General features: G+C 44.8%; 1 protein-coding gene across 2 annotated transcripts; it reads right to left on the bottom strand.

Moving 5' to 3' along the window:
- Positions 1 to 9,975: 9,975 nt before the first annotated feature.
- sdc4 (syndecan 4) lies at positions 9,976 to 24,847 on the bottom strand. Of its 2 annotated transcripts, none has more exons than XM_086293739.1 (5): positions 24,522 to 24,847; positions 13,389 to 13,581; positions 13,260 to 13,297; positions 12,975 to 13,167; positions 9,976 to 12,649 (listed from the first exon to the last, which is right to left on the bottom strand). In XM_086293739.1, the coding sequence occupies exons 1-5, from the start codon at positions 24,576 to 24,578 to the stop codon at positions 12,498 to 12,500; spliced, it is 633 nt and encodes a 210-aa protein (XP_086149865.1). In that variant the 5' UTR covers positions 24,579 to 24,847; the 3' UTR covers positions 9,976 to 12,497. The 2 variants fall into 2 exon arrangements, with proteins under 2 accessions (XP_086149865.1, XP_086149866.1); XM_086293740.1 differs by having other exon boundaries at positions 13,389 to 13,578; positions 24,522 to 24,843.
- Between the last annotated feature and the right edge of the window lie 60 nt (positions 24,848 to 24,907).

The following is a 24,907-nucleotide window of genomic DNA, read 5'->3' as shown; positions in this document are numbered from 1 at the left end:
GGCCCCCTTTCCCTGGCGGGTCGCGGAGGGTGGGAGTGCCTACTGGGGTCAGCGGGGGAGCTGGCCCCAGGGAGGGGTTACCTGCCCCTCCCTTCCTTCCCTCCCCATCTCCAGCTGCCTCTCTCTTCCCGCTCCACCACAACCACCCACACATGCAGGGCCTTGGAGTAGGGGTATGTCACCAGGGTGCAGAGGAGGCTACCCCCCCCCCCCCCCCCCCCCCTGTCCCCTTCTGGCTGCCTCTGCCTCAATTTTATCCCACAACTTAGACATTCACATTACTCACACTCTCATTACACATACATATAGGATCTTGGGGGTGGGCACAATCACGGAGTCCAAATTACCATCAGGGTGTACACCTCACCCCTGGCATCGTTGCCCACCTCTCAATTTTAAATACACGTAGACATTGAGGGCTAGCAGGAGGGACCATGCGCTTACCTGCTGCTCCTTGGCAGGTAGCTCCATGCCCTCCTGGGTTTTAAATGCACCTTAGAACACATATGCATCAACACTACAATGAGCGGGTGGAGGGAGGTTTGGAGTCTTCTCTCACCCCCATTCTCTGCGGCCTGCTGGAGCGGGGGGGCTAGGTGGAGTTGGCCGTCCGACTGCGGTCTGGAGTGTGGGGCCTCCCTGCTGCTACGGAGTCGGGGCGGTCTGCCTCTCCCCACCGCAGGGAAAAGGGTAACACCACCTGGGTCTGGGTGCAGTTCCCTCCTCCAGGGGCAAGGGTACCTAGACCCGGTTTGTAGAGTACGCTTGGGGAGTGTGATTGTGTGTACAGCGTCTCTTTATGTCTGTCTCCACGTTGGTTGAGTGTGGAGTAAGTGCATATGAGAGCATGAGGGTGGGAATGGATGTTTGTATCTGTGTGTGCCTGTATGTCTGTGTCTATATGTCAGGCTGGGTATCAGACGCCACCTCTCTGGGGACATCTCAGGCCCTCCAAGGTTTGGAGGTCTATCTCCCCCCACCACCACTTCCCCTGCCGGTGGCGGACTCCCTCAGGTGTCGGTGCGTTGGTGGTTCTTTGTGTCCGGGGATGGGCGTCCAGGTACACACCGGCTCACTCCTTGGCGGCCGCTTATCGGGGCCTGGAGCCTGGGGCTCGCTCGGGCCACTTCGGAGGTTGGGTGCCCCCGGCCTCTCGGCCTGGGGCTCGGTCACTCAGGCACAGCTGGCTGCCGGCGGAGCTCACGGGCGCGTCACTGCAACTCCCCCTGGCTTCTGCTCCGCGGCTGCTGAGTGAGCCCTCATCTGGGACTCTCCTCAGCTCTTTCTGGGACAGTGGCGCAGCTGCCCCTCTGTTGGTCTTCCTTGGTCTCTTGTGTTCTGGGGGCCTCTGGATGTCTGGAGTTTTGATCTCCTCCATACCTGCTTCACACCCTGGAGGACGGGGCTGTGGCCCCCCCACACTCCCTAGCAGATCGTTACATGGAGAAACCTTTGGAATGCAAGCACGCTGATCCACACAGGTATGCACACGGGTGTTCACTGCTCGTAGACCCAAATTACACCTTTCTTGGCTGCTACTTCGAAGCACATCTGTCCTGCGTGCTGCACAACAACATTGAATATTTAGTATTTACTGCTGTTTACACTTAGCTAGATTAATGCGATGGTGTTGTGTTTAGTATGTTGCTTTGTTTTTTGTTTTTTTTGTCTTTTTTTGCTTGTTTTCTATTCTTCTCTCAACAGGTGATCCAGGAGATTTTTTTTTTCTCCCCCCCTTTCTCACTGTCCCTCTCCCCTTCTGTTTTTCCTTTCCTTCCTCTTTCTTTCTCCCTTTCCTATCTCTCACTCATGTCTGTCCCGTCTGTAACATCTGAAAATAAAATATAATAAATAATAAAAACAAAGATCGACCAAATGGACCAATACGGCAATGCCACGATGATCCATTTGGCAAAGTAAATCCATTGGGTATCCTTGTTGGTCTTCAGACAACAATTCTGACGGCTAAAGAACCAAATGGGACAGGCGAAAAAAAATAAAATAAATAAATACTGACAGATGATGAGTTTGATGAGGAACAGGTGTGGCGGCTGACGAGCGGGACTCTGGGGCTCCACCCACGGGCATATCTTGACCTCCCCAACGTGGCCTAGACTCAGAGAGAATGGAAAAGCACCAGGACAGCAGACGGATGACAGCAATGACAGTGTTGCTGACTAATAATAATAATTTTCCCATTTCAGAGACCACAGTGGGACACTGGTGAGATGGTGGTGACATTAGCTGCAGGCTAATCACTGGGAGAAGCTGACTGTCAGCAGCTTTATTCTTTCGACTTTAGTTCTTCTTCTATTTTTGAATTTGGACATTTCTGCAAACATGTTCTTAATTACGTTTTAGATCAAACAAAAGAAAACAGAAAAGCAGATTTTTGAAAACTATTTATTTGTTTGTTTATTTTTATATTTAATGCCACAACATATATAAAATATAGAGCTGTTAAATCTGAAACTGGTCTTGTTCGATAGTTTCCAGGCTTCTGGAAGTGCTTCAAATGTTTTCTTTGCCCATTGGCTGTTTTTCCCTCTTTATCAGTCCCGTCCTCGTACCTGACGACTGTCAGAGGCGTGTTTGTTTGTTTGTTTGCTAAACCATGTAAAGCTCAATGGGTGTCCCAGTTGTCGTGTTTACACAGACTTATTTAGGTGCCTTGAGGTGACTGTTGGCATAAATAACACTGAAGTGAATTTAACCAACTTTAAGCTGTATGTTTAGGCTCTTTGTTACCAGCAGCCCGTCGTGTCCTGCAGTATCTTTATTTGAAAAATGTCAAAATAACACAATTTAAAAGACATAAAACTATATTTTTGCAGCAATAAGGTGATTTCCTTGTGATTAAATGAAACTTGGCTCATTGCTGGAAACTAGACGAGAGGACAAAAGAAGGCAGGTCAGTGCAGATAAACAGTATCTGAACGTCATGTGCTTCAGAAATAAGATGTGACACAGGACCTGAGAGATGATCCACTCTGCTGAAGAATAAAGGCGCTCGTACCAAATATTGACTGTTAACAAACTTTGCAATTGTACAAACTCCTCTTTGCCTTATATCCTGTATCTGCATATGTTTGCACATGTTTCAATAAATCACGGCACCATTTTTTAAGTAGACATGTTTATGAGACTTCCTGCAAAAAATGACTGCAGCTGCTAAAGCCGTTTAAATACAGAGTTTGCCGAGCATCTGCGAAGGGTGTTAACAGCACTTTATATGCAAACAAATCCCAGTCAAGCCATTAATTGTTATACACAAGAGGCTGAGCACGGAGACTAATTCTGCACTTCTGAGTAACACACTGGACATTTTCATTTCTCTGTGAATTACAAGACCATTTTTTCTTGCATCCAAACAGATTTTCAAACATTTAACTCTTTATTTTAGTATTTTATTCATTTTGTGGGGAAAAACAGTTTAGACCTTGACCTGAGGGGGAATAACGGGCAGAAAATTTATATAAACATGGAAACTGAGCGACTTTATGTTAAGGGGCTGTAATCAAGTCACAAAACACACACACTGATCCATCAGGCCGCACGCACACACTTTCTGAGGACCTTGGTTCCTGTAATCTGTCGTCACCTGACCTCTGACCCTTTGTGAGTGTGCTGACAGATTTAAGAGCCCCGGCTTCCTCTCAGTTTGTGTGATCTGCTTTGTGGAGGGGGTCTCGCCCACTCGAGAGCCTAGCAGGAGATTTTAAACGATTACATCAAAAGTAAAAATGTCACAGATTTCTAGGGGAGGTCGTTCTGTGGCCAAAAAGACAAAACTTAGAACATCCAGACAGATTTAAAGAGCACAAAACGCACAAGACATCAACTTTATGGAGTGAAAAGACCCTAAAGTGAGTTTCACAGCCTCCCACAGAGCCTGAGGAGGTGGATGGTTTGTGAATCTTCCAATGTTAAACGAGTTTGTGTGATCATTCTCCAACATTTAAAGGTGGATTTTAGCCCAGATATTTGGGTTTTTTAAAGTTACTTATTTACCTGTGTTAACTCGGCTACTTCCTGTTTTAAAATTAAAGTGTAACCTGACCTGCTTCACCTGCATGGCTGCTTGGTATGTGCACTGCAGACAAGTGACACAGGCTGCTTACACTGGATCATTTTATTTACCTGAAAGCTTCTACAAAGTGTTGAGAGTGTGTGTGCCAGATAAAGGTAAAACAATCCAGACATGCCGATCTATAAACTGTAAAAATGTCAGATTTCAAACACCTGTGTGTGTCTGCAAAACAAAAGAAGAGAATAAAAGATAGAGACCACACACACACACACACACACACACACACACACACGTGGGTGTCCATATTATTTTGACTTATTCAGACATATTACTGTGATTTGTGCTCATCCAGAAGAAAATAGCTGATAGCTTGAGAGCGTCCTGAGCTACAACACATTGAGAGATGAAGGACTCACCTGCGTGATGAGGCTGAACCTCATATATAACCCAGCTATATATATATAATGTTATCGTTGAACCTAAAGCAGCCCTCACATGCTGCTGCTTTTCTAAAGCTTACTCTGACCCACTTATGGAACAAAAAGTCCCTGTGACGACAAAAACTTTTAACATATTCATAAGATAAAGGAAATAAAAACAACAAAAAGCATAAAGAGCACAGGCAGAGGATCAGGAAGTGTTAATGCTTAATCCCATCGATGCAATGAATCGATCGATTGCAACTGGAACAACGTTGGCGTCAGGTCAGAGCTGGCTGAACAATGCTGTCAGTTTAACTTCCTCCCAACATTCAAATGGAGTAAACGGAAGAAGGAAGACGTTTATGCAGATGAGGTCGGGAGAAGGAAACAGTGGAAACATGTCGGCTGCTTTCAGATGACGTCCAGGTCAAGGTTTTCAAGTTGAACATCTGGCATGAACGAACTTGCCCACAGTTTCATATGCAAAATAGAACATGAATACAACAGATAAGTGAGTTTAAATGCAAAAATCATCTGGTCCTCAGCAGGTTCTATATCTGTTTAAATACAACCTCAAAAAAACAATAACACATATTACACATATATGAATCCGACTAAATTTACATTATTTAAACAATTTTAATTGTTTTGTCTTATTAACACCAAACAGCATTCAGTAATTTAAAGACAAGATTGCTGGTTTGAAATGTGCCTATATTAAAACTGACATCCATGTATGATCTGTGCACAGTGGTGCAGCCACATGCTAACATGTCATTAGCGTGAAAGTGAAGCTAAAGAAGCAAAGTTTATTGTAAAGTGCAAAGAACTGTCACAAAAACGTTCAACAAACCTAATCAGACTTAAATCATCCATTTCAAAGAAGCTAACACAGGCTAAAGCTAAAGCTAGCAGCCTCAGTATGAGCAAAGGATCAAAACAGTTATGAGGGAAATTACAGAGACAAATGAAAAAGAGTCGACGTCCTTTTATCTGGTGAAGTTACAAACATACTGGAACATGTTTTGTCCCTGAGCCTGGTTCTGCTGGAGGTTTCTTCCTGTTAAAAGGGAGTTTTTCCTTCCCACTGTCGCCAGAGTGGTTGCTCATAGGGGGTCATATGATTGTTGGGTTTTTCTCTGTACCTTACAATATAAAGCGCATTGAGGTGCTTTATATTGTAAGGTGTATTTGTATCATTTCATTCCAGTAGCAGAGTCTTACTGTTTCATGTTGTTTTAGTGGGAAAAATATCCTGTAACTTACTGCAGTTTGGGGGGTAATGTAAAGTTTAAATGCTTTTTATGATTATAATTCCATTTTTAATTGATTTATTTTTTGATATGCTGTCTGTTATAATTCATTGAAAGAAATCTGAAATTGATAAAAATCGTTATTGGCAGGACTCACTTTTAAAAGAATGACAATCAGTGCATATCTGATGATAAACAAGAACCCTCAATATCAGACGCAATGACGTCACTTTGGCACCGACGTGAGGAGGAGGAAGTGTTGATGCTTTAATTCCATCAATGCAGCAAACAGGCAGATGCAAATATGACCACACATTAGTGGAATGTGATAACAGCTACACTGGAACATCAGCAGAGTTTCCATTTTATGCCAAACCAGTCAGGCCTGGCTGAATAACGCTGTTGTTGACCTTTAACTTCCTCTGGTTCAAAAACTCCAGAACCAGACCAGAGGTCATGTGGTTCCCCTGTTTTCTTTTAAAGAGCTCTGATGCAATAATGGAATAACCTTTTCTGCATGGCTGTATTGTATAGCTGTCACAAATTCCTAAAGCATAGGAATTTGTGTAGAGTAGTTGGGAACAACTACTCCACTACTCTCATCCAAGAGGCTAAAAAGCAAAAGGTGGAGGTGCAAACACTGACAGCACCTACAGCAGGCTCCGTATGTAGCGGATGTTGTTGACGTCTGTCTGCAATGTCCAAAGATGGACTACAAAGAGCTCATCTTTGATGCTTGTGACAGTAACTTCTCAATGGCTTAATGAGCTGCCATTGAGAGGTGCAGATTAAAGCTCAAACTGCATCTGACACAAAAGGTTTCAGAGCTGATCCAATAATTAATCCCTCTGATTCCTCTAAAGGGAACTTTAACATTTTAATAGCTTTAAATGTTTGACCACACCGCTAACAGGCTCTGAACTGCTCCAAAAAACAGAAATCAAGATCTTGCGGATGATAATTTTTCATTTTGTTTCATTTGAATCCACAACTCAGTGTCAGATGTTATCTCTTTCTTTATATAAGCAAAGAAACCATAGCAGAGATGCAGAGCGATAAGTGTGCAGAGAGATGTTGAAATCTTCTTTTGCAACCGTTGGTTCATTGATTTGAGTCTCAGAGGATAAAAGACAAAAGAGCCAGTAACACCCTGCCTGGTGCAACACGTCTTGGAAGTTCCCGTAAATGTTCCTAAAGACACAGCGAAGGTTGTGTGTGAAGGTGTGTGGACATGAAAAGGACTGCCAGAACAACAGATAAGAAAAGAATGTGTTTTCTGTGCAGCACAAAGCAGTTCAGCATACATCTGCAGACTCTGTGCTCTATATTTGGGCTCAAGGAAGTTTATATCTGTGCTTACCTGATTAGGTTAATGACTCAGTACCGAGGAAAAACCATGTTTACTTCATTCAGTTCCACGGAAAACATTTCCTAAAATAACACAGAAAACCTGAATGACACTATAAACCCAGGCCCCTACACTGTAATCACTCATTAACCAGTTAGACCTACTGATATTTTAATGATACTAAAATGACTTCCTCAACTTTGTGGGTCCCCACAAAGCTACTAAAACTCAACAGTCATGTTAGTGCCATATCTGTGTTTAAATCACACTCTCCTAAAATAACCTGAACACATCACGTCGTCCTCTGCAACAGAAAAATTAAGCTAACCCAGAAGCGCGAAAGGCTGTAGTTCCTGCAGTGTCCACATGAGGCTCCAGCATGAGTCGGTCCCCGTAGACTCCCAGGTTAAAACTTTACAGTAGAAATAAACACGTTTACATGTTTTTGGCTTCATTTGTGTTTCACATATTCAAGTTTCGTCGTGGAGGAGACACACATCAGGAGGGCATCGGGCACAAACAAACAACAAAAACAACAACAAAAACAACATCTCATCCTTTCATCCATTTTCAGCCGTTTATCTGGTTTATAAGCCCAGACTTCCCTCAGCCCAGCCTCCTTTTCTAGCTCATCCAAGTTGTTCCCATCCCAGCCAAGAGATATAATTTCCCCAGGGAGTCCTGGGTCTGCCCCGGGGCCTAAGGAAGCTGGGGATCAGAGCACCAGGACCGCGGCGCCCGGCTGGGCTCCATAGGCACGGCCACCTGACGCTTGCCCTTATCCTGGGTCTGGTCTGAGATCCTGTTCCGGGCAGGATGGACCCTGTTCCAGGTAAACTGGAACCTTGATTTATTTTATTTTTAGATTTGCTCTGTGTGGCCCCACACCGAGGACCAGTTTGTTACGGGGGACCCTATCAGGGGCCAGTTTACCCTCACAACATTTTTATTTGAATAATAAATGACCTGTTTAAACTGTATTAAGTTTGAATTATCAGGTGGCTGGAGTCCCTGATCTCTGGATTCCCAAACACGCTTGCTGTAATATGATGGACCACCAGGTCCTTGAAGATATTGCTATTTTGAGTTATTTTTAACATTTTTGAGCATTAAAAAAAGGAACTGAGTGACCAGCCCCCTTTAAATTACAGCTTAAAATCTGGAAACTTGGTCTTTGCACTGAAACTACTGCCTGTGAAAACCAGCCGTTGTTACAGATTACCAGCTGAAACTTAGAAACCTCACAGTGACGTTACACAGTCTGGTTTCTGGTTTTATCTGACTCCATCTGACATCCTGTGCTTGATCATTTTCTGCCTTTGCAGTTCTCGTTAGCAAAACCTCATCCTGTGACCTGTAGATCTTTAGTTATGAATGTCTACTGACTGTTTGCATTCAAACAGAGGAACGATCACTCCTATGATATCCAGGTCATAGTAATCTAAAGAAAAGACTTGTTTAAGTTTCTTGAAGGTTGCATTTCTTCCCGAGCTCCTTAGATGATTATTATTACTATGAGCATTTATTCCTGCAGCCCTTTTTAGTGGCAGTGTGACAATTAACTGCGAGAAGCTGCCTCCTAATCTTGCAAGTATGATTCAGTTTAGCAAAGGTATTGTGATGCTTCTACATGCTTTATATACAGAGCATCCAGAAAGTTTTCACAGAGCTTCACTTGTTCTACATTTTGTCCTGTTACAGCCTTATTCCAAAACTGATCACATATAATGTTACATCAAAATTGTGCTAATTAATGAGGGCTGCTGTCCGGTTGGCAGATGAATCCCGATCGCTCCAGAGCATCATCAGTGATGTCTGCGCACATATCGGCATTCCCGTGACCTCTCCCTTCCCTTTGACCTCGACTAGTCTTCCAGTTCCTGCAGCTGCACAACATTCCCACAGCAAGATGTTAGCACCACCATGCTTCCCCGTAGGGGATATTTGTTCAATCAGACCAGAGAGTTTTATTTCTCGTGGTCTGAGAGTCTTTCATGTGCCTTTTGGCAAACTCCAGGCAGGCTGTCTGTGCCTCCATGTAGTCACATCTCACTCTCCCACCCAGTAAGAAAAAAGTCGTAGAAACGGCCGTGCTTCTGGAGCTGTACGTTGGAGCATGTTGGCAGTTGCCCCCTTCTGTTTTTATGCAGGCACATCTGTATTTAAACCAAATAAAAATAACCGGGGGAACTTTATCAGGACCAAATTTGTGAAAGGAAAGTCCCCATTCAGACCTGATGCAAAGCACGCACACTTCACCTGCTCAGCATCCAGCAGGAGCAGACAGGTGGAGCTGGATCAAAGAGGATTTAAAAAAAAGTGGCACTTTAACCTTCGCCTGTTCTTGTTTTTGAACAAATAGGTCCAGTGCAAAGTGCCCCCGCCAGCACCCCCACCCGCGCGGCCGTGTGCTTGGTTATGAAAGCGTGTGTGAAGGATAATGTTTGAATATGTGTGTGCTGGAATGTGTGCGCCCCTCCCAGCAGAGCCGCATTCGTCAGTGTTTTGGCGTTTAGTGGAGTGTGTTTTTCCCGGCTGCGCTGAAGCTGGCAGGCAACGGCTTGTCAGTTCGATCCGACAGACACACACACACACACACCTGGACTCTCTTTGACAGTGAAAGCAGCTCCTCAGTTACTCGAAGTACATTTGTTATCATCTGCCTTTCCTTCATGCCGAACACAAAATAAATCGTGCTAAAAAGGTTTTGTGCATTTAAACTGTGCTCGTCTCCTTGGCAACAACGCCTGCACTGTTTGTGCAACACAAAATACTAAGAAAGCAAAGATAGCAGGAGTCCTACGCTGTCAGAGTAACAACTAGAAAGAAAACCGCTGAGGGGGAATTTACCCCCTGTGATCAGGTGAAGTGACAAGTGTCTCTTTAGTCATCTTTCCCTCAGGAAATGAAACAAAACACACATTTAAAATGTTAATGTGCATAAAAATAACTTTATTTTCAATAAATCGGAACCAGCATTGAGAAACCAATGATTCATTGGCTCCACTCCAATGATTCACGTGTGGTATTTGTGACATTAAGCAGCAGAACATACCCTCCCATGTTTACCGACTCAGACCTGGGGCCGACGACAGACTGCTTTTTGAAATATTCTTTTTTAAACTCGTGTAATCTGATCAGATTTACTCCTCTGCCCGAGTCAGAGGTCAGCTCGTTCCTCCCGGCACACCAGAGGACACGGGCAGCAGCATTGTGTCAGTTATCAGGCCTCGAGTGTTTTCGTAACTGTGCGGCTGCTCGCGTCGCCGGTCGTGTTCAGATTTACAAAAGTGAGTCGCCAAGAATCGACCCGAGGTCTGCTGACGGCAACGTGGCTCATCGACACAACATCCCTCGAACGAAGAGACGTACAGCAACCACATAATCAATCCTTCTACAAAAAACAAAACCATAAATACAAAAGCAAAAAGTCTAAAAGATAATAGACACTCTTACCAAATAAAAAGTTTCAAAACTATTTGCTGGAAATCTGAAACTAGTGTATATAAAACTTTTAAAAATCACATATACAACAGCTTAAGGGTGAACACCCGAACCTGAAGGAAGGCAATAAAATAATTTGACAGTTAAATTAATTAAAAATAATAACGGAGGGGAACTAGTTGATCTACAGGAGGGAAAATAAAACACTGGAGGACATTAGAGGCGTTAGTATTAGCATCGGTAGTATCAAAACTTACATTTACAGTAAATCACATGAAGGTTACTGCAGGACACCAAAGAGCAAAAACAAAACAATTTGGCATTTAAATATTTGGTAGATATTTCTGTTGCCAGAACACGGCTGAGTACCAAGTTAATATATTTAAGCTTTTTTTAAAAATTGATATTTAATGACTATGTACAAATCCTTGGTAGAGCAGTCTGGATGCATTGGACCGGCTTACGACGGCGTCGGCGATTGCTCTGAGAACTGTGACTGAAAATATAAAAACTAAACAGCAAACAGTCGTGTAGCTTATCGAGAGAAGCATCAACCCCATGATTGAGAAAAAAATATATATATATCAAAGAAAGAAAAAAGTACTGTTTCTGCAATCACAGAGCTCAACTTTTACACGGATTAGCACCTCAGTGCTGAAAGAACTGAAGGAATTACAATTTTAATTTGGCAAGTTTTAGAAAAGATATAAGCCACTCACGTTTGGTCAAAATTACGTTAGAGTTAGCTTAGCACAAATAAATCAGCTAGCTAGATTAATTAAAAAAAAGAAAGAAAAAAAAAGCAGCTAACGGAATTACCGAAGACCACATTTACGCTTCATTTCTTTCATCTTAATTTATGAAAAACTGGGGAAAAAAAAGCCCCAAATGTTACATTAGCATTGCTACGCTACTGTAGCATAGCATTAGCTGAGGAAACCCGACTTTAAATGCTGCCATCAGACTGACTTTATGCTTAAAAAGGTGGTTAAACCCAAATCTGCACATTATATGTCGAGAACATTAATTTGATGAGTTTACAGCTACTTCACACATAATAGCCTTTAGCTGTATTAGCTTTGGCTAATGCTTTTCACTTTGTAAGCTAAGCTAACCAGCTATTCGGATATAGCTTCGTATCCTCGAACTCTCTGCAGGAAAGTGAGCGAGTCTACATCCGAAAGTGTCGACGCCTGGCGCGATGCTGAGGAGTGCAGCAACGCCTCGCCGCTATGACGTGCTGGTGAATAACCCGGGGTCCTCCAACGTTTGCAAATTCCTTTCAGGGATTGGTACGACTCGTCTGGTGCTATGTGCTGAGGAGAAACCAAACATACCAGGAGCTTTGAAGGGAAATAAAAAGCCTTTTAAGGTCATTTTAATGAACTCTGCTGCATCTGAAGGTTTACAGAACAGGAAGTGATCGTTTTACAGTGCAGAAACAACACTTCTATACAGGGTCACTTCTAACGGAGCATGAAACCGCTGCACAACTTTCAGATTAAAACCAACTTTGTTTTTCTCATTATGGCATTAAAAAAAAAAAAATCTCATGAAAACCTCGTTAGTCTTTAGAAGTTGCAGGTTCAGAGGAGAGAATAAATAACTGGACCGATAAAAGTACCGTTTTAGTGTTTTTAAAGGAAAGAAGGGAGGAGTCTTGTCCTGTTTGAGAGGAAGTGAGGTCATGGCAGCTGAGACAGTCCACTCCTGTCGCTCATTTTCCTTTTCTGAGAAAGCGAAGCCTCTGATTGGTTCAGAGAGCGTCGGTAATAAAGCGCACATCAGGGAGGAGCCAGTCTGTCGATTGTGTTGTCGGGGCTTCTCTTCTGATTTACCCAGCATCGCTCCGCTGGAGGAAAGTGAGGAGGAGGAGGAGGTATGATGATGATGATGAGGCATGGCAAGGCCAGACGCCGGCCCTGATTGGGTTTTTAAGGGAGTGAGGTGTGTGATTGTGTGTGGTTGTGAAAGGAGGAGGAGCAGGAGGAGGTCGGGGTCTATGCGTAGATCTCTGTGGTGGGGGCCTTCTTGTAGATGGGCTTCTTCGACAGATCGTAGCTGCCCTCGTCCTTTTTCTTCATGCGATAGATGAGGAAGAGGATGAGGAGGACGGCGAGCACCAGGCTGACGGCGAGGGTCGCGGTCAGAGCTGGAAGAGAAAGTAAAGCGACAGATGAGACTTTTTAAGCTGTGACAGTGATTCCTACTCCTTCCACCCAGACAGGAGCCTCCTCCTGCTCCTCTGGGGAGGGAGCTCTGAAGCTCCTCGTCAGCCCTACACTTTAGAAATCACGTCATCTGACATCGTGTACGAGCGCTACCGTGCTCTTGTTCTTAGTTTAAGTTTATCACAGCTTAGGGAAATTTTCCTGCGTCTGATGTTAAAACTCGGGCGGCATTTCCATCTTTGGACATTTAAAAACTCAAAGTTACGTTTTGGCTGCTTCAAAGATGTTTGTAAGAGCACGACTGACCTGCAAGGAACTCCGTCTTGCTCGTGATGCTCTCGTTGCCGGTGTGGGACATGAGGACATTGGACAGGTTGTCTTCTCTGCGATCGTCGTTGCCCAGCACAGGGATCTCGTTCTTCTCAACGATATCTCTCTCGTTGACGGTTGGTCGCACCGGGCGCTCTGGCTCGGGGATCTTATTGTCAATAATGTCGAGCTGTAAATGAAGAGAAAAGAGTTGGTGAAGCCTCTGCTGCATGGTTGAGGGTTTAAGTATTTAAGGAGACTCCACGTGCAGACGCTTCTCACCTTCACTGTTGTCGTCTCGTCAGGTGACATGGGCGTGTCTGTGGAAAGAAGCAGATTCTTCATTTAATCTTACAGATTCTACGTAAACGTCAGAAATCGCTGCGCTGAGTGTTTCTCGTCAGGACCGACCTGCGTCACCAGATCCAGAGAAGTCGTTGTAGTCTTCATCGTCGTACGTGTAATTGTCAGCGTCGTCGTCTGTGAAGCCGAAGTCTGAGCCAATCGGGGCGTCTCCAGACGCCTCCAGATCGCCGCCACGTGTCGACACGCCGGCCGTCTGCGAGCTCTTCATGGGCATCCATGTCTCCGTCTCCCTCACCTGCTGGGACATCAGACGGAGGCTCAGAGGGACTTTATCTCACTAACACTCCTTCGGTCTGATAGGCCGACATGCTTCCAGTTTCTCTGTAACTTTTTGGTCAAGCCTGCCCAATCAGGCCCCTTCAATCAGCCCAGTCGCCATGGTTACCATCCCTATCAAAGCTTAACATGGTGAGGGCACATCAGCCACATTTAATCACATTACAAGAGTTTATTTCAGTGACCATTTGCCCGCTAAGCTGCAGGAATGGGATTAACACCCCCTCCCCAAATCCATCACCTAATCATTAACATTAACACACACACACACACACACACACACACACACACACACACACACACACACACACACAGTGAGACGGGACATGAGCCTGATGTGTTTTACAGCACCGAACGCGATGCAGCCGAGGAGGAGCCCATGTGATGTTTGTGTCCGACAGGAAGCAGCCAATCGAGTTTCCAGGAAAAGAAGAGTGGTGATTATGTTGTTGGGAAAACTGGAACAAGCTTTTATTTTTCTGAGCTTTCCATTTAGCGAGAACAAAAGCAGACCACAAATCACACTGGAAAGCTTCCCGGATGTCCCACAAACATCCTCGTCCACTCTCTCACAGATCGAGTCGTGTACGTCACGAGGCTCTTAATTACTTCCATCCCAGTCTTCATTTAAGGGTTAACCCAGCCCGCCCGGGGCCTCCCTGTTTGTGTGTTCTCGGCCGCTCGGCGTGGTAACGACGTGTTTGAAGGTAATCCTCTCAGCCGCTGCCTTTAAAAAGCAGAGAAGAAAGAGGGGAGGGGATGCCCCATTGTGCCTGCACAGAGCTTTCAAACAAAGGCGGCCATTTTACCGCGACTCCTTAGCAACAAGGTGGGCTCGCGAGGACTCGCCGCTCCTGCTCCAATTTGTTTGGTTTCCTACACTTTCAGGCCTCCTTTGTGTGCGTTCCCTTGCACTTTACTCCATTTCTTCCCGTCTGAGTCCCTCTTTCCTGGCTTTCCTTACAGAGCTGTATTTAAAAATCCAGGAGCAAACATCAAATTTGAAAGAGTTTGCGGCTCCTTAAAGGTGAACAACTTGTTGTTGTTTATGTTTTTATGCTTCGTGACAACAATCTTTGGGTTTGAGGGCAGCTGAACTAAACAGGACACTTAAATCATTTAAAAGTGCTTGAAAACATTCACAGTCTGTGTCCTTGAAGCAGAAACATCCAAACCGATAACAGCTGGAAACAGCTGCAGCTAAAGGTTTGTACTGCATCCATTTCCACACAAATTTGATCTTTTCTTCTCTCTTCATGTCTTTTCATGTCCGTCCTGAAAGCTGTGGCGGTAGTAGCCCGGCTGAGGATCGCTGCTCTATTATGTCCTCATTTAAAGCCCTTACATGTGCAGCAGGGAGCCGTGATCCTGTATGTGTGCATTCATGCCTGCCTGCCTGTCTTTGTCAGTAATCCCGAGCCGAAAAGTGGTGACTGCTGGCTCTTCATTTCCTCGCAACCATTCACAGTCCTGCTGCAACACGTCCTCTGAGTCACATTAGAGGAATTACGCTCATTCAAGCCTCCGTGTGGACCCGTATGAGTCAGGCTGATTCAATCAGGTAAACCAGCAGGACTCACAGCCCTTCATTTTGTTATATTTGACATCATTCCCCCCCCCCCCCGAGGCTCGTTTTACTTCGATTTGCGGTTACAGATGGTTTTAAAAGCCCAGAAAACCTGATTTCTCTGCTTCTTGCTACAAAAACACGTTTTCTTGCCTCACTCGAGGGATTTCAGTGATTTATTGGGGGGTTTTATGCGTTTAGTCACCGTCTCCTGTCAAACTTAAGGAACGTTAATGACCCGAACCTTAGTCTGTGGAGTGGGTGTGGGCCTTTTTCTAAAAACAGGAACACTTTGCATTTTTCAAGTTCCACACAAACAAAAAAGTAAGAGTACGTTTTGTCCTTCTGTGTCCTGGGGTGTTGAAAACGCTCCCCTTCCCGGTTCCTCTGACCTTTAACCCCTGCGTGGTGTAACTTGGACGCTTGCGTCCCGGAGGGCTAAAAGAAAAGAAGCGTACGCCTCTCAGGCTGACTGAGGCCTGTCCCGGCAGGCCCGGCGTATTCGGGAGAACAGAAAAGATCAAAAGCTTGAGGCTTGCGTTACATAAGGCCTCCGATGTTACCGTCACATGTGCGACATATTCTACTTTTACTATAATTTCCCGGAGCTGGGACGGGGTTCAGGCCAAGTCCCAACAAAAACAACAACGGTGTTCCAAATCCAGGAAAAACAAACAGAGCCAAGGATGAGCGCCGGAAGCCTCAGTTTCTGTAAAAACTGTCCAACGTCAGCCTGAAAACAGATCGGTAGGGAACACAGCGTGTGTGTGTGTGTGTGTGTGTGTGTGTGTGTGTGTGTGTGTGTGTGTGTGTGTATACACATCTTCTAAACCAGCACGGACCGGCAAACAGAGGACAGAGGAGCGCCCGAGCTGAGGTTACGTAACAAATCGACATGAAAATCAGCGCTCACTCATTTTACTGAGCGGTCCACTCAGTCACAGCCACACAGCACATGTTACACTGTTAGCAGGCACGCACTCATTTACTGTGTGAGTAATAAGAAAGACCCCGTCTGTCCTCCAGAGGGTACATAACACACCTGAAGCACTTTATATACCTGTAACTTAGTCTATAAGAATAGTCACAGTCTATTAGTTATATTTGAATCTATATCAGAACAAAGTTTATTTCCTGTTCTTACTAATTTTCGGTTATTGTAGCCATTTTAAGGTTTGTTTTATTTATTTGAACTTTTTCCTTTTTGCTTGTTATTTTCATTTGAACTGCATTACTCTGCCAGTGTCTGTTTCAAGGATTTACAGTTTTAAAGGTCCTGCGATACCTTTGTGATTTTTTTCTCTTCAAACAAACTTTCCGTTTCTCCACTTCAGCTCGCGTTAAAACTTAATTGAAAGCAGCCTTTATCTGCTTGGAAACACTGCCACAAACAGCCTGAGTGGACAGATTATCATTGTTCCTTCACATCAAGCCGAATGTGTTCATTACAAACAGCCTGAATGAGCTTCAGCGACACAAAGTCCGGCTACGTGCTTTACAGCAGAGCTCGCTGCGGTTCGGGGGGAGGCCGCAAACGCCTGCAAACGGCCTGGAAAACTCGGTGAAAGCTGAAGAGTGGAAGTCCCGAGAGTTTACAGACAGAAGAATCACAACCAGCCATTTTACAGCCTGTTAACAGATCCCCATTTTGTCCTCCATCAGTGATTCACAGCCTGGTATGTTTTGGGCCTAATGTGCAACAGCTGATAAGCAGCCGGATATGGATGGCAGCCAAACCAACCAACCAAATGGATTCAGTGGAAAGAAATATGGGATAAGATTTCTGTTCAAGGCTCCGCTTCTCATTCCCACAGAACCAAACATGGACTTGTTTAAGAAGAAAACAACAAAAAGCCTCCTCTCTCCGCTTTAACGTTTTATAACTCGTTCTATAAAAGCCTGACTCATCACAGCACTCACTCAGATAAAGCCAACACAGAGGTCAAAGGTCAGAGTCAATCCAGCAGCTGAACACAGCTGCCCTTTGTCTTATAAAAAGGCCCAAACTGCAGAGCTCCTTGTGCCACGTGGTTACAGTCTGAGGTTACCAACCATGTGACCCAGACAGTCCTCGCATGCAACAAAATCATCACGCGTGACAGAAAAGTCACATTAGTGATGCTGACATCTGTGAAACGACCACGTCCATCAGCCAGCTGATTAACTGCTGTGCTTTGTTGTCATGTGACCTTTTCTGTTACTGTAAGCACAACAAAAGCCATCGGCTTTCTTTGATTAGCCTTTGAAAAGAGACGCCATCGCCCCCTCCCTGTAGACTCCATTCCTGCCCCATCAGACACGTCACACCTCCATCCCATCACACCCTTCTTTATCCTGCCCATTACAGCACGGAGGTCCTAAAACCCAAAACCCTCCAACTGCTCAGCTTCGCTAAAAAAAAAAAAAAAAAAAAAGCAGTCTGCCAGGAGTCCTACCAACCAGCTTTAGGGCCCGTCCCTTCTACTGACACCAAACAATGCCAGTGGACGCCCCGAGAGCATATCAATGACCAAGGTAACTGGGCTAAGCCTCCAGCAGCCTCCCTTCATTAAACTCTGGAAACAATCCCTCCATCTGCCAGCACGGAGAGGGGCATCTGGTCCTTTCACACGGCCGACTGGAGGAGGTTCAACACGTGAAAAGACAGGAATGTGCTTCCTTATTCTTTGCCGTGTCCGGCATCTCACGAGCTTTGTCCAGAAAAGTCAGTTTTCAGAGGCCAAAGCAGTGCTCGTCTTCCTCAGTGTCTCCCATTTCTTCAGCCCCCCCCTTGATACTTGAGCCAGCAGGATTTGCACCAGCATTGTGTCACTTCATCTGCTGGTAAGATGTACTCCTGACCTCTGACGTAACCGCCAAAGAAATCCAAAGGCCACGGGAGGAGTGAAAATCATTGCTTCGTTAAAATCATAAAGCTGACCCATATCAGCTCAGCTGTTCCTTCAGGAGGCCTGAATGTGGTTATCCTCAAACACTAACCTACATTTTCCTCTCCGTACTGACAGCAGAGCTCCAGATTCCTCCTACCTACGCCGGATCTATCTATAGCGGAGTTCCCAGCACCAGACCAGCCACACTAAACTCCCTGGAAGTGGGTCTCCATCTATTCCAAGGAACTGGAAGAAGCCTTTTGTGCAAGTATTTCAGACTTTTCATCAGCACCTCTAACCCTGTCTGCATGTCATGGGTGAAGCTCCTAAAAACAAAGACACCCGTTATCATCCGTATCAGGCGCCTTCAGCCTGTGAGGCCAGAAGAGACCTGACAGCAGCCTCGCTGGTTTGGCCCGAGCTCCGAGTCGAGCGTCTGCGTGTGCTTAGAGTGCTTTGGCTTCACTGCGGATGAGGCAGGAATGTGGCGGCTGCATCGACGAGGTTTTGGCTTTTTGCCGAGCTGACCTATGTGGAGGAACACATTCCTCAGTCCGACACAACGCAACACACACACGGCTCGGAGGTGTGTAAGAGTCCGTCACCATTTACCTCGTTTCCCTGATGTTCAAAAACAATCAGTGCCTCCCTCCTGACTCTCCTCAGAAACAGCTGACCCTGAAAATAACTGGAGTAAAATTTTACCTTCATACTTCAAATATTTGCAAAGTTATGGGCTCTCAAAATACTTACTTGGGCTCATTTCTGGTCTCACATAAGCAGCATGGTTTCCAGAGTGAAACTCACTCTTTGATTACAGATCGTGTTCTCGGTGCGAGTTAGTTATTCATGCTGCGACTCAGAGCCGGATGAAGCTGGGCATTGAGACTGATCTGTTAATCAGCTGTGACTGTATGTTGACAGTGTGCTAATCAGTGAGGGACGGAGGTTTAATTTGACTGAGCGGTCTGATAAAGCTGACCTCAGATCTGCTTATGTCCAAATATAGCCAAAAGTTTCCTACAAATTCAAGTAAAAATATCTCAGATGTTTACTTAAATGCACAAAGAACAAATATGCTGATTTGTTTCTGATGGACATTTCCTGTTTTCCTGCTCGCAGGCTGATCTTTAAGCAGATAAGACCCCTTGGTGTCTTCCCTGTAGTCTATCGGCCTGTAATGTTTGATTCAAGGCGGCGATATGCTGCCTGGGGGAGTGGCATTAAAGCGCTGGAAGATGGAGGACGCAAGCTTCAGTAAGAGCTCGAGACGATGCAGGCATCCGGCCTTTTTCACCATTAGTCGAGGATTCGGTCAGAGATGCGACAGGGTGAGCTCGGCAGCAGCAGGAAGGGACCAACAAAAGCTGCACAGATAAGATCAAACTCTCAGGAGGGGCTCATTAAAGCTCAATTAGCCCCGTCAGCAGAGAATAAATCGCCCCAGTCTGCTGCACAGCTGGCTGATTGTACAGCCACCGTCTTATCTAAGAAGTCTCACAGAAAACAGGCTCTTTATCACACTGGATTTTAAGATTTGACTCATTTCACTAATATTTGTCTTTATTCATTGAAGGACAATAGTAACTGAGTCAAAGTGAAGCTTAGTGCTCTGGTGATTTCAGGAGTTTACTTTACGCTTGCTTCTTGACAAAAGAGGCAACATTTTAGGTTTCACAAAGACGTTTTTAATTATGCGGAGGGTAACACCTTTTCTTTTACAGAGATCGTGCCAACTCGTCCATTTCCAAACATTAAATCGAGCAGATGTCAGAAGCACAGTTTAATCAAAGCAGAAACATGCAGGTGTGTATGAAGGCAGTTGGTTATAATGCTTGAGGGTGACTGAAAGAGGAAGCGTACACAGTGGGAGTTTAATTTTACTCTTCATTTCTACAAGAGAGTTGTAGTGTTTTCAGTTCACAGCATGTGAAGTTGAGTTTCTTTCCTAAAACCCACAGTCAAAGGTCTTTTGTGGTCTGTGGGTTCACTAGAAGTCCAGAGACTCATTCAAACATCCAAAACTTCCAAAGTTAATCATTGATTAACTCAGTGGATTAGAAATGAATGTAGCATCCTGTGCAGGTAGTTAAAGGTTAATGTGACGGTTGCGGTCTACAGTCGCGAGGTAGACCTCACACACACCACATCAAAAAGGTGCTGTACTGCTGAAATGCATTCGAATAAGGGAAAACCCTCACGCCACCCAAAAGCAGCCTGCGAGCTCTGCTCAGTGGGTGGGTGCCGTTTGTGGAGTATCAACTGGGTTTCGTTTGTAAGAAGTAAATTTCCAGAAGCCGACAAACACAATGAGCCGTTATCAGAATCAGAATACTTTATTGATCCCTGGGGGAAATTATTTATCAAAAGAGAATCAGCAAAAATCCCCATAATCCTCACGTCTGTGAATAAAGGGCCAATTCAAAGTTTGGTGAAAGGATGATGGTTGCTACACTTCAGGGTAATGGTTATGCACACAGTTCAAGAAATCTTTGTTGTTTGACATTATCATCGCACGCCATTTCTAGCCCACTATGTTTGATTTTGATGGCGTCACCTCAGACTTCAGCCATCTGACCATCTTCTAACAACTAACAGGCTGATCAATAGTGAAAACAACGGGCAGAAGCAGCCGCACATTAATAATCACCAAAAAAAAACAAAAAACAAAAAAACCCATTGCAGATACATTAGAAATATTGGGTCGATATCATTTGGATGTCTGCCTGCCTGCCTGCGGATGGTGTGCTTTGATTATCATTTCTCATGCCCAATACATGTGCTGTGGACGGGAGCTGATAGCTGGAAAGAGTCTGGCTTCAATCCTGAAACAAACGTGCAAAAGAACGAGGAGACTGAGACGGCACAGGCTGACATTAAAAGGCCTCCCTCCGAGGCTCGCCGTTCCCAGAGGAATCACAGCGAGGCTCACATTCCCCTGACATAAAAAAAAAATATATATAAAAATAACAAAAAACCCCAAACTGGAGCGCTGTCCACGCATGCACCGCATAAACTCCCTCAGGACAACAACATGATCAGCATACAACCAGCTAGCTCCAGCCTTTCCCCGCTCTCGTTCCAGTAGGACCTCGCGAGTGACGTTTCGTTTGCTGGTGCTCATGTAGCGCTAAAGGTCTCCCAGCTCCACCATCACGGACTACAGCTGGTAATAAGAGTCCTTCCCCATCCAGTTTGCAAGAAAATCCCCAGAATAAAACAAGCCCTGCCAATTTTAGTCATAGACGATGAAGGAGCAGCAGGGGTTTGCTGTCATTTAATTAAAAATAATAAAAACACAACTTCCAGGCCCGAAAGCAATGTCTAAACTTCTCCAGTTGTTACAAGTTACAATGTAAGATTTTTGAAGTATTAAACACAAATTAATGGATTTTACTGTAACGCTGACCAGATGCATGAGTTTAAAGGCAGATAAACTGTTTTCCTGCACAACTTTAAATACTTTGGAGGTTGCATAAAGTCTGGAGCAGTTAAAATGTTGTCTGCAACATGTTTTATGATGACACTGGTGAAAGCCATAAGCTGAAATAGCTTGGTCAAGCAGATTTTATATGTGCAACAAGTGTTTCTGGAGCATAACCAGCTTTTCGCTTTACTTAACTATGTATATAAAATATAACTTTTTTTTGTGCTTAAAATCTGCAAGAGCCCCTGTTGAGAGTAACAGCACACAGCAGAGGCTTATAATCAGAGACTGCTCAGCATCTTTAAACTGCCTGTCTTAAAAAAAAAAAAAAAAAAAAAAGTCAGCTGAAAGTGATATAACCAGAATTGGAGGGTTTTTATGGTCGACTTCTGCCCTGAATGCATTCATATAGTTCCCGTTACAGCTGCCAGAGTATGCAGTGGTTGGAAAAGGGTGGAGGGAGTCCGGGGGATCGGATTCGACTGCACTCCGTCGTGGGCAGGAAGGACAAAAACCTCCTCTCTCTGTGTGCCAACATTCCTGGGCCCAAAGGGATTTTATAGACCAGCGGGCAGCAAAGCAGGAACCATTATTACATCCTAGTCATAGTATTTATCAAGCACCACCCTGCACCCCATCATGCAAAGGAGACAAAAAACTAGCCTTAAAAACCTGCTTCATTCTGGTGCAAATGATCTGCAAAACCAGTCACATTCCAACAAGTTCTAACAAATGGGCTCCAGAGGCAACAAGCTAAGGGTTTGATGGGGCAACATGGATTAACTCTGGGGCAAAGAAGACTTTTCTTACCCCGATTAACCACCACAATTTCAACTTCAAGGACATGTGTTAAATTAAATCATAAAAACTGGACTTCTATTTCCATAAAGATGAACGATACCCTTATTAAAGGCCAAACAAGCTCATCTTTCAGCCTGTTAAACAAGATGTTGTTTTATTCTGTCTTATATCATAATTGAAGGCATGTGTTTGGAGTTCTCTCAACATTTTTGACATTTCAGAAAAACGCCCTGCACATTAGCACAAACATTACACTGGGCTGGTCTTTCCTATCTTTTTCACCTTCACCCTTGGCTAGGCAGCGAAGGACCATACATGGGCAGAAAACGCTGAGGTCAATGGAAAATAAAAAGAACAGAGAACAGGGTTTGTTTGGCATGCCACGCTATCTTGAACAAACTGATAAAAAACAGACAAGCTGACCAAAGCGAAATGGCACCAAGTTCCTGCTGGCATCCAAGTTGATATGAAATCCGACTCAATCCCGTGATAAAAACATTCCGATCGTGCCTGTGGCTCTCAAAAAACCCTTTTTCTGCATTCAGAGCATGTTCTATTGTCAGGTAAAAGAACATTGTTATCGATTAGCAGGGAATGCCAAACCCACATACCAATAATGACCTCGTGGGCAGAGAGGAAAGGCCACAAGGAGGCAAGTATTGTGATAGCTCAGAGGCCAAGTATGCATTAAAGGAAAGGACACGCGGGAGAGAAAGGGGTCAATATCTGGAGCTCGTTTAAGGAAGGAAAGGGGGAATGTTTTGGTGGGAAAGCTGTAGGTGTAACCACACTAGGCTAGCTGTGTTAAAGAAGTGGAGTGTCACCCCGAGGCCCCATTGAGACCCCATCAAGTGTGCAAAATCCCAGAGAGGGCCGGTCAAGGTCACCAAAGGTCACATACCAGAGGGGGGACCAAAAGAAAGAAGAGGAGGAGATACTTTGAGGAATGTAACAGACTGTAAGGCCCAATCAGGCCGCCATGTTTTGTTCCAACCCCTTCTCACACCAAAATGTGGAACGGTGGAATAGCCAGAACCCCGAATATAACCGTTATGCTGCTTAAACAGAGAACCGCTCCAGCCTACAAATGTGTCTACAAATGGTTGTGACGTGTTGCACAAACTAAAGCGTGATTGTACAGACAACAATCTGCTCTGAGATTAGCATCCTTTAACAAATCCTGCCGTATGTCAGACATGCAGTTAAACCAGCTCTTACTGCTTTTTGCTCATTCTCACCATTCGTATGGACCAACTGGCCTGAGTGGAGGGGGGCAGGGTGCATGTTTTTGTATGTGGGTGGCATCAAGCATTCAATGTTGATGTTAATCACACTAAAAATGATTAATCAGAGCAACAAAACAGAAGCAATGTAACGCATGTTTGGGCAAAACAATTAAAGACTTGTCTTTTTTGCATAATGTCTCCTCACATTTATGCCTAGAACAATCTAACTATCAAGAAAGGAAAACTTTCAATACAGTGTCTCTGGAACTTTAAAAATTATTTTATCGCCCAACTAAATCCAAATACATCCCGTTTGCAACACGTGTAGACATGAATCATCAGCAAATATGGATCTACCTACGCTGCAGGGCTTACCTAATCATGCTTGCAACACATCCAGCTCCCCTGGTCAGCTAATTCATAGACAGTTAATGGGAAAGCATCAGAATGGAAGGGGCGTAACATGGATCTCACTCAAACTGGGATTTGGTGCCTTCCAGCTCAGCGAGCCTCCTCATAACACACAAATCCTACTAATTAAAGTCAAATTCTGTTCTAACAACAACACATGGATTCACCATTTAAGTCTCAGTGGCTCCAAAAGGAGTCTGCACTCAGATTTCCCCATTAGCTCACACTGGCAACAACCTGGAGAAGTGTTCAAAGACACAAGAGAGTCTGGCGTGCATCTGTATTATTATCGGGGGCGGGAAACTGTCTCTTTGATCAAACAGGATTGATCCTCTTTGGGAAGTGTCTCTGGGATTCATCCTGGAAAAGTGACGACCCCCCCCCCCCATTCGGGATAATAGCTGCCATATCCCAGGAGAAGCTAAGTGGCTAACAACTCTCATTTCCGTACTTAAACAGAGGGATAGGACAGGTAAATCACAGCCTTCCGGCTCCCGCTAACAGCACACAAACACAGGGCTAACCTCAGCAAGGTAGCGCTCCCGAAACAGAGATACACGAGTGTTTGAATTTGAGCTGCTCGCTGGAGAAACTACTTACCGACTCTGAGAAGACGGAGGCAGTGGATAACATCAACACGAGGCACAGGGTGAGCATGGCTGTTCTTCCAGGTAGTTCACAAAAACAAGCGGGAATGTCGCCCTAAACGTTAGCTTAACGGGGATTTGTAGCTTTAAAAAAAACAGCGAGCTGAGCGTCTTCAGTGTCCCGCCGCTGTGTTCCAGTATAGTCCAGCAAATAACACACAGTACAGCCGTCCGCCTCTCGGTACCGTCACCGTTTCTCCCGTAAAGTTTCTTTCGTTCGCTGCTGCTGCGCTTACTGAATAGCCGCCGGCTTGTCTGGTCTTTTTTACTTGAGTCTGTAAACCAATCATCGGCCAGCGTACGTATGACGTGTGGAAATCAGCACATTCCACAGGCTAG

Source organism: Aulonocara sp. 'chitande type north' Nkhata Bay, linkage group LG5 (assembly GCF_057382095.1).
Source record: "Aulonocara sp. 'chitande type north' Nkhata Bay isolate Kocher_YH1m ecotype deep benthic linkage group LG5, A_spYH_male_GT1.1, whole genome shotgun sequence".
In the NCBI taxonomy this organism is placed as follows: Eukaryota; Metazoa; Chordata; class Actinopteri; order Cichliformes; family Cichlidae; genus Aulonocara; species Aulonocara sp. 'chitande type north' Nkhata Bay.
The sequence above is the reverse complement of the archived record's forward strand: the minus strand, read 5'-3'. Positions and strand labels throughout refer to the sequence as shown.

Excerpts from the sequence above, each read along its gene's own strand:
- sdc4 (XM_086293739.1), bottom strand. The coding sequence starts at position 24,578 with ATGCTCACCCTGTGCCTCGTGTTGATGTTATCCACTGCCTCCGTCTTC. Across the intron at positions 13,582-24,521 it reads CCTCCGTCTTCTCAGAGTCG|CAGGTGAGGGAGACGGAGAC; the intron begins GTAAGTAGTTTC and ends CTGATGTCCCAG. Across the intron at positions 13,298-13,388 it reads CTCTGGATCTGGTGACGCAG|ACACGCCCATGTCACCTGAC; the intron begins GTCGGTCCTGAC and ends TTCTTTCCACAG.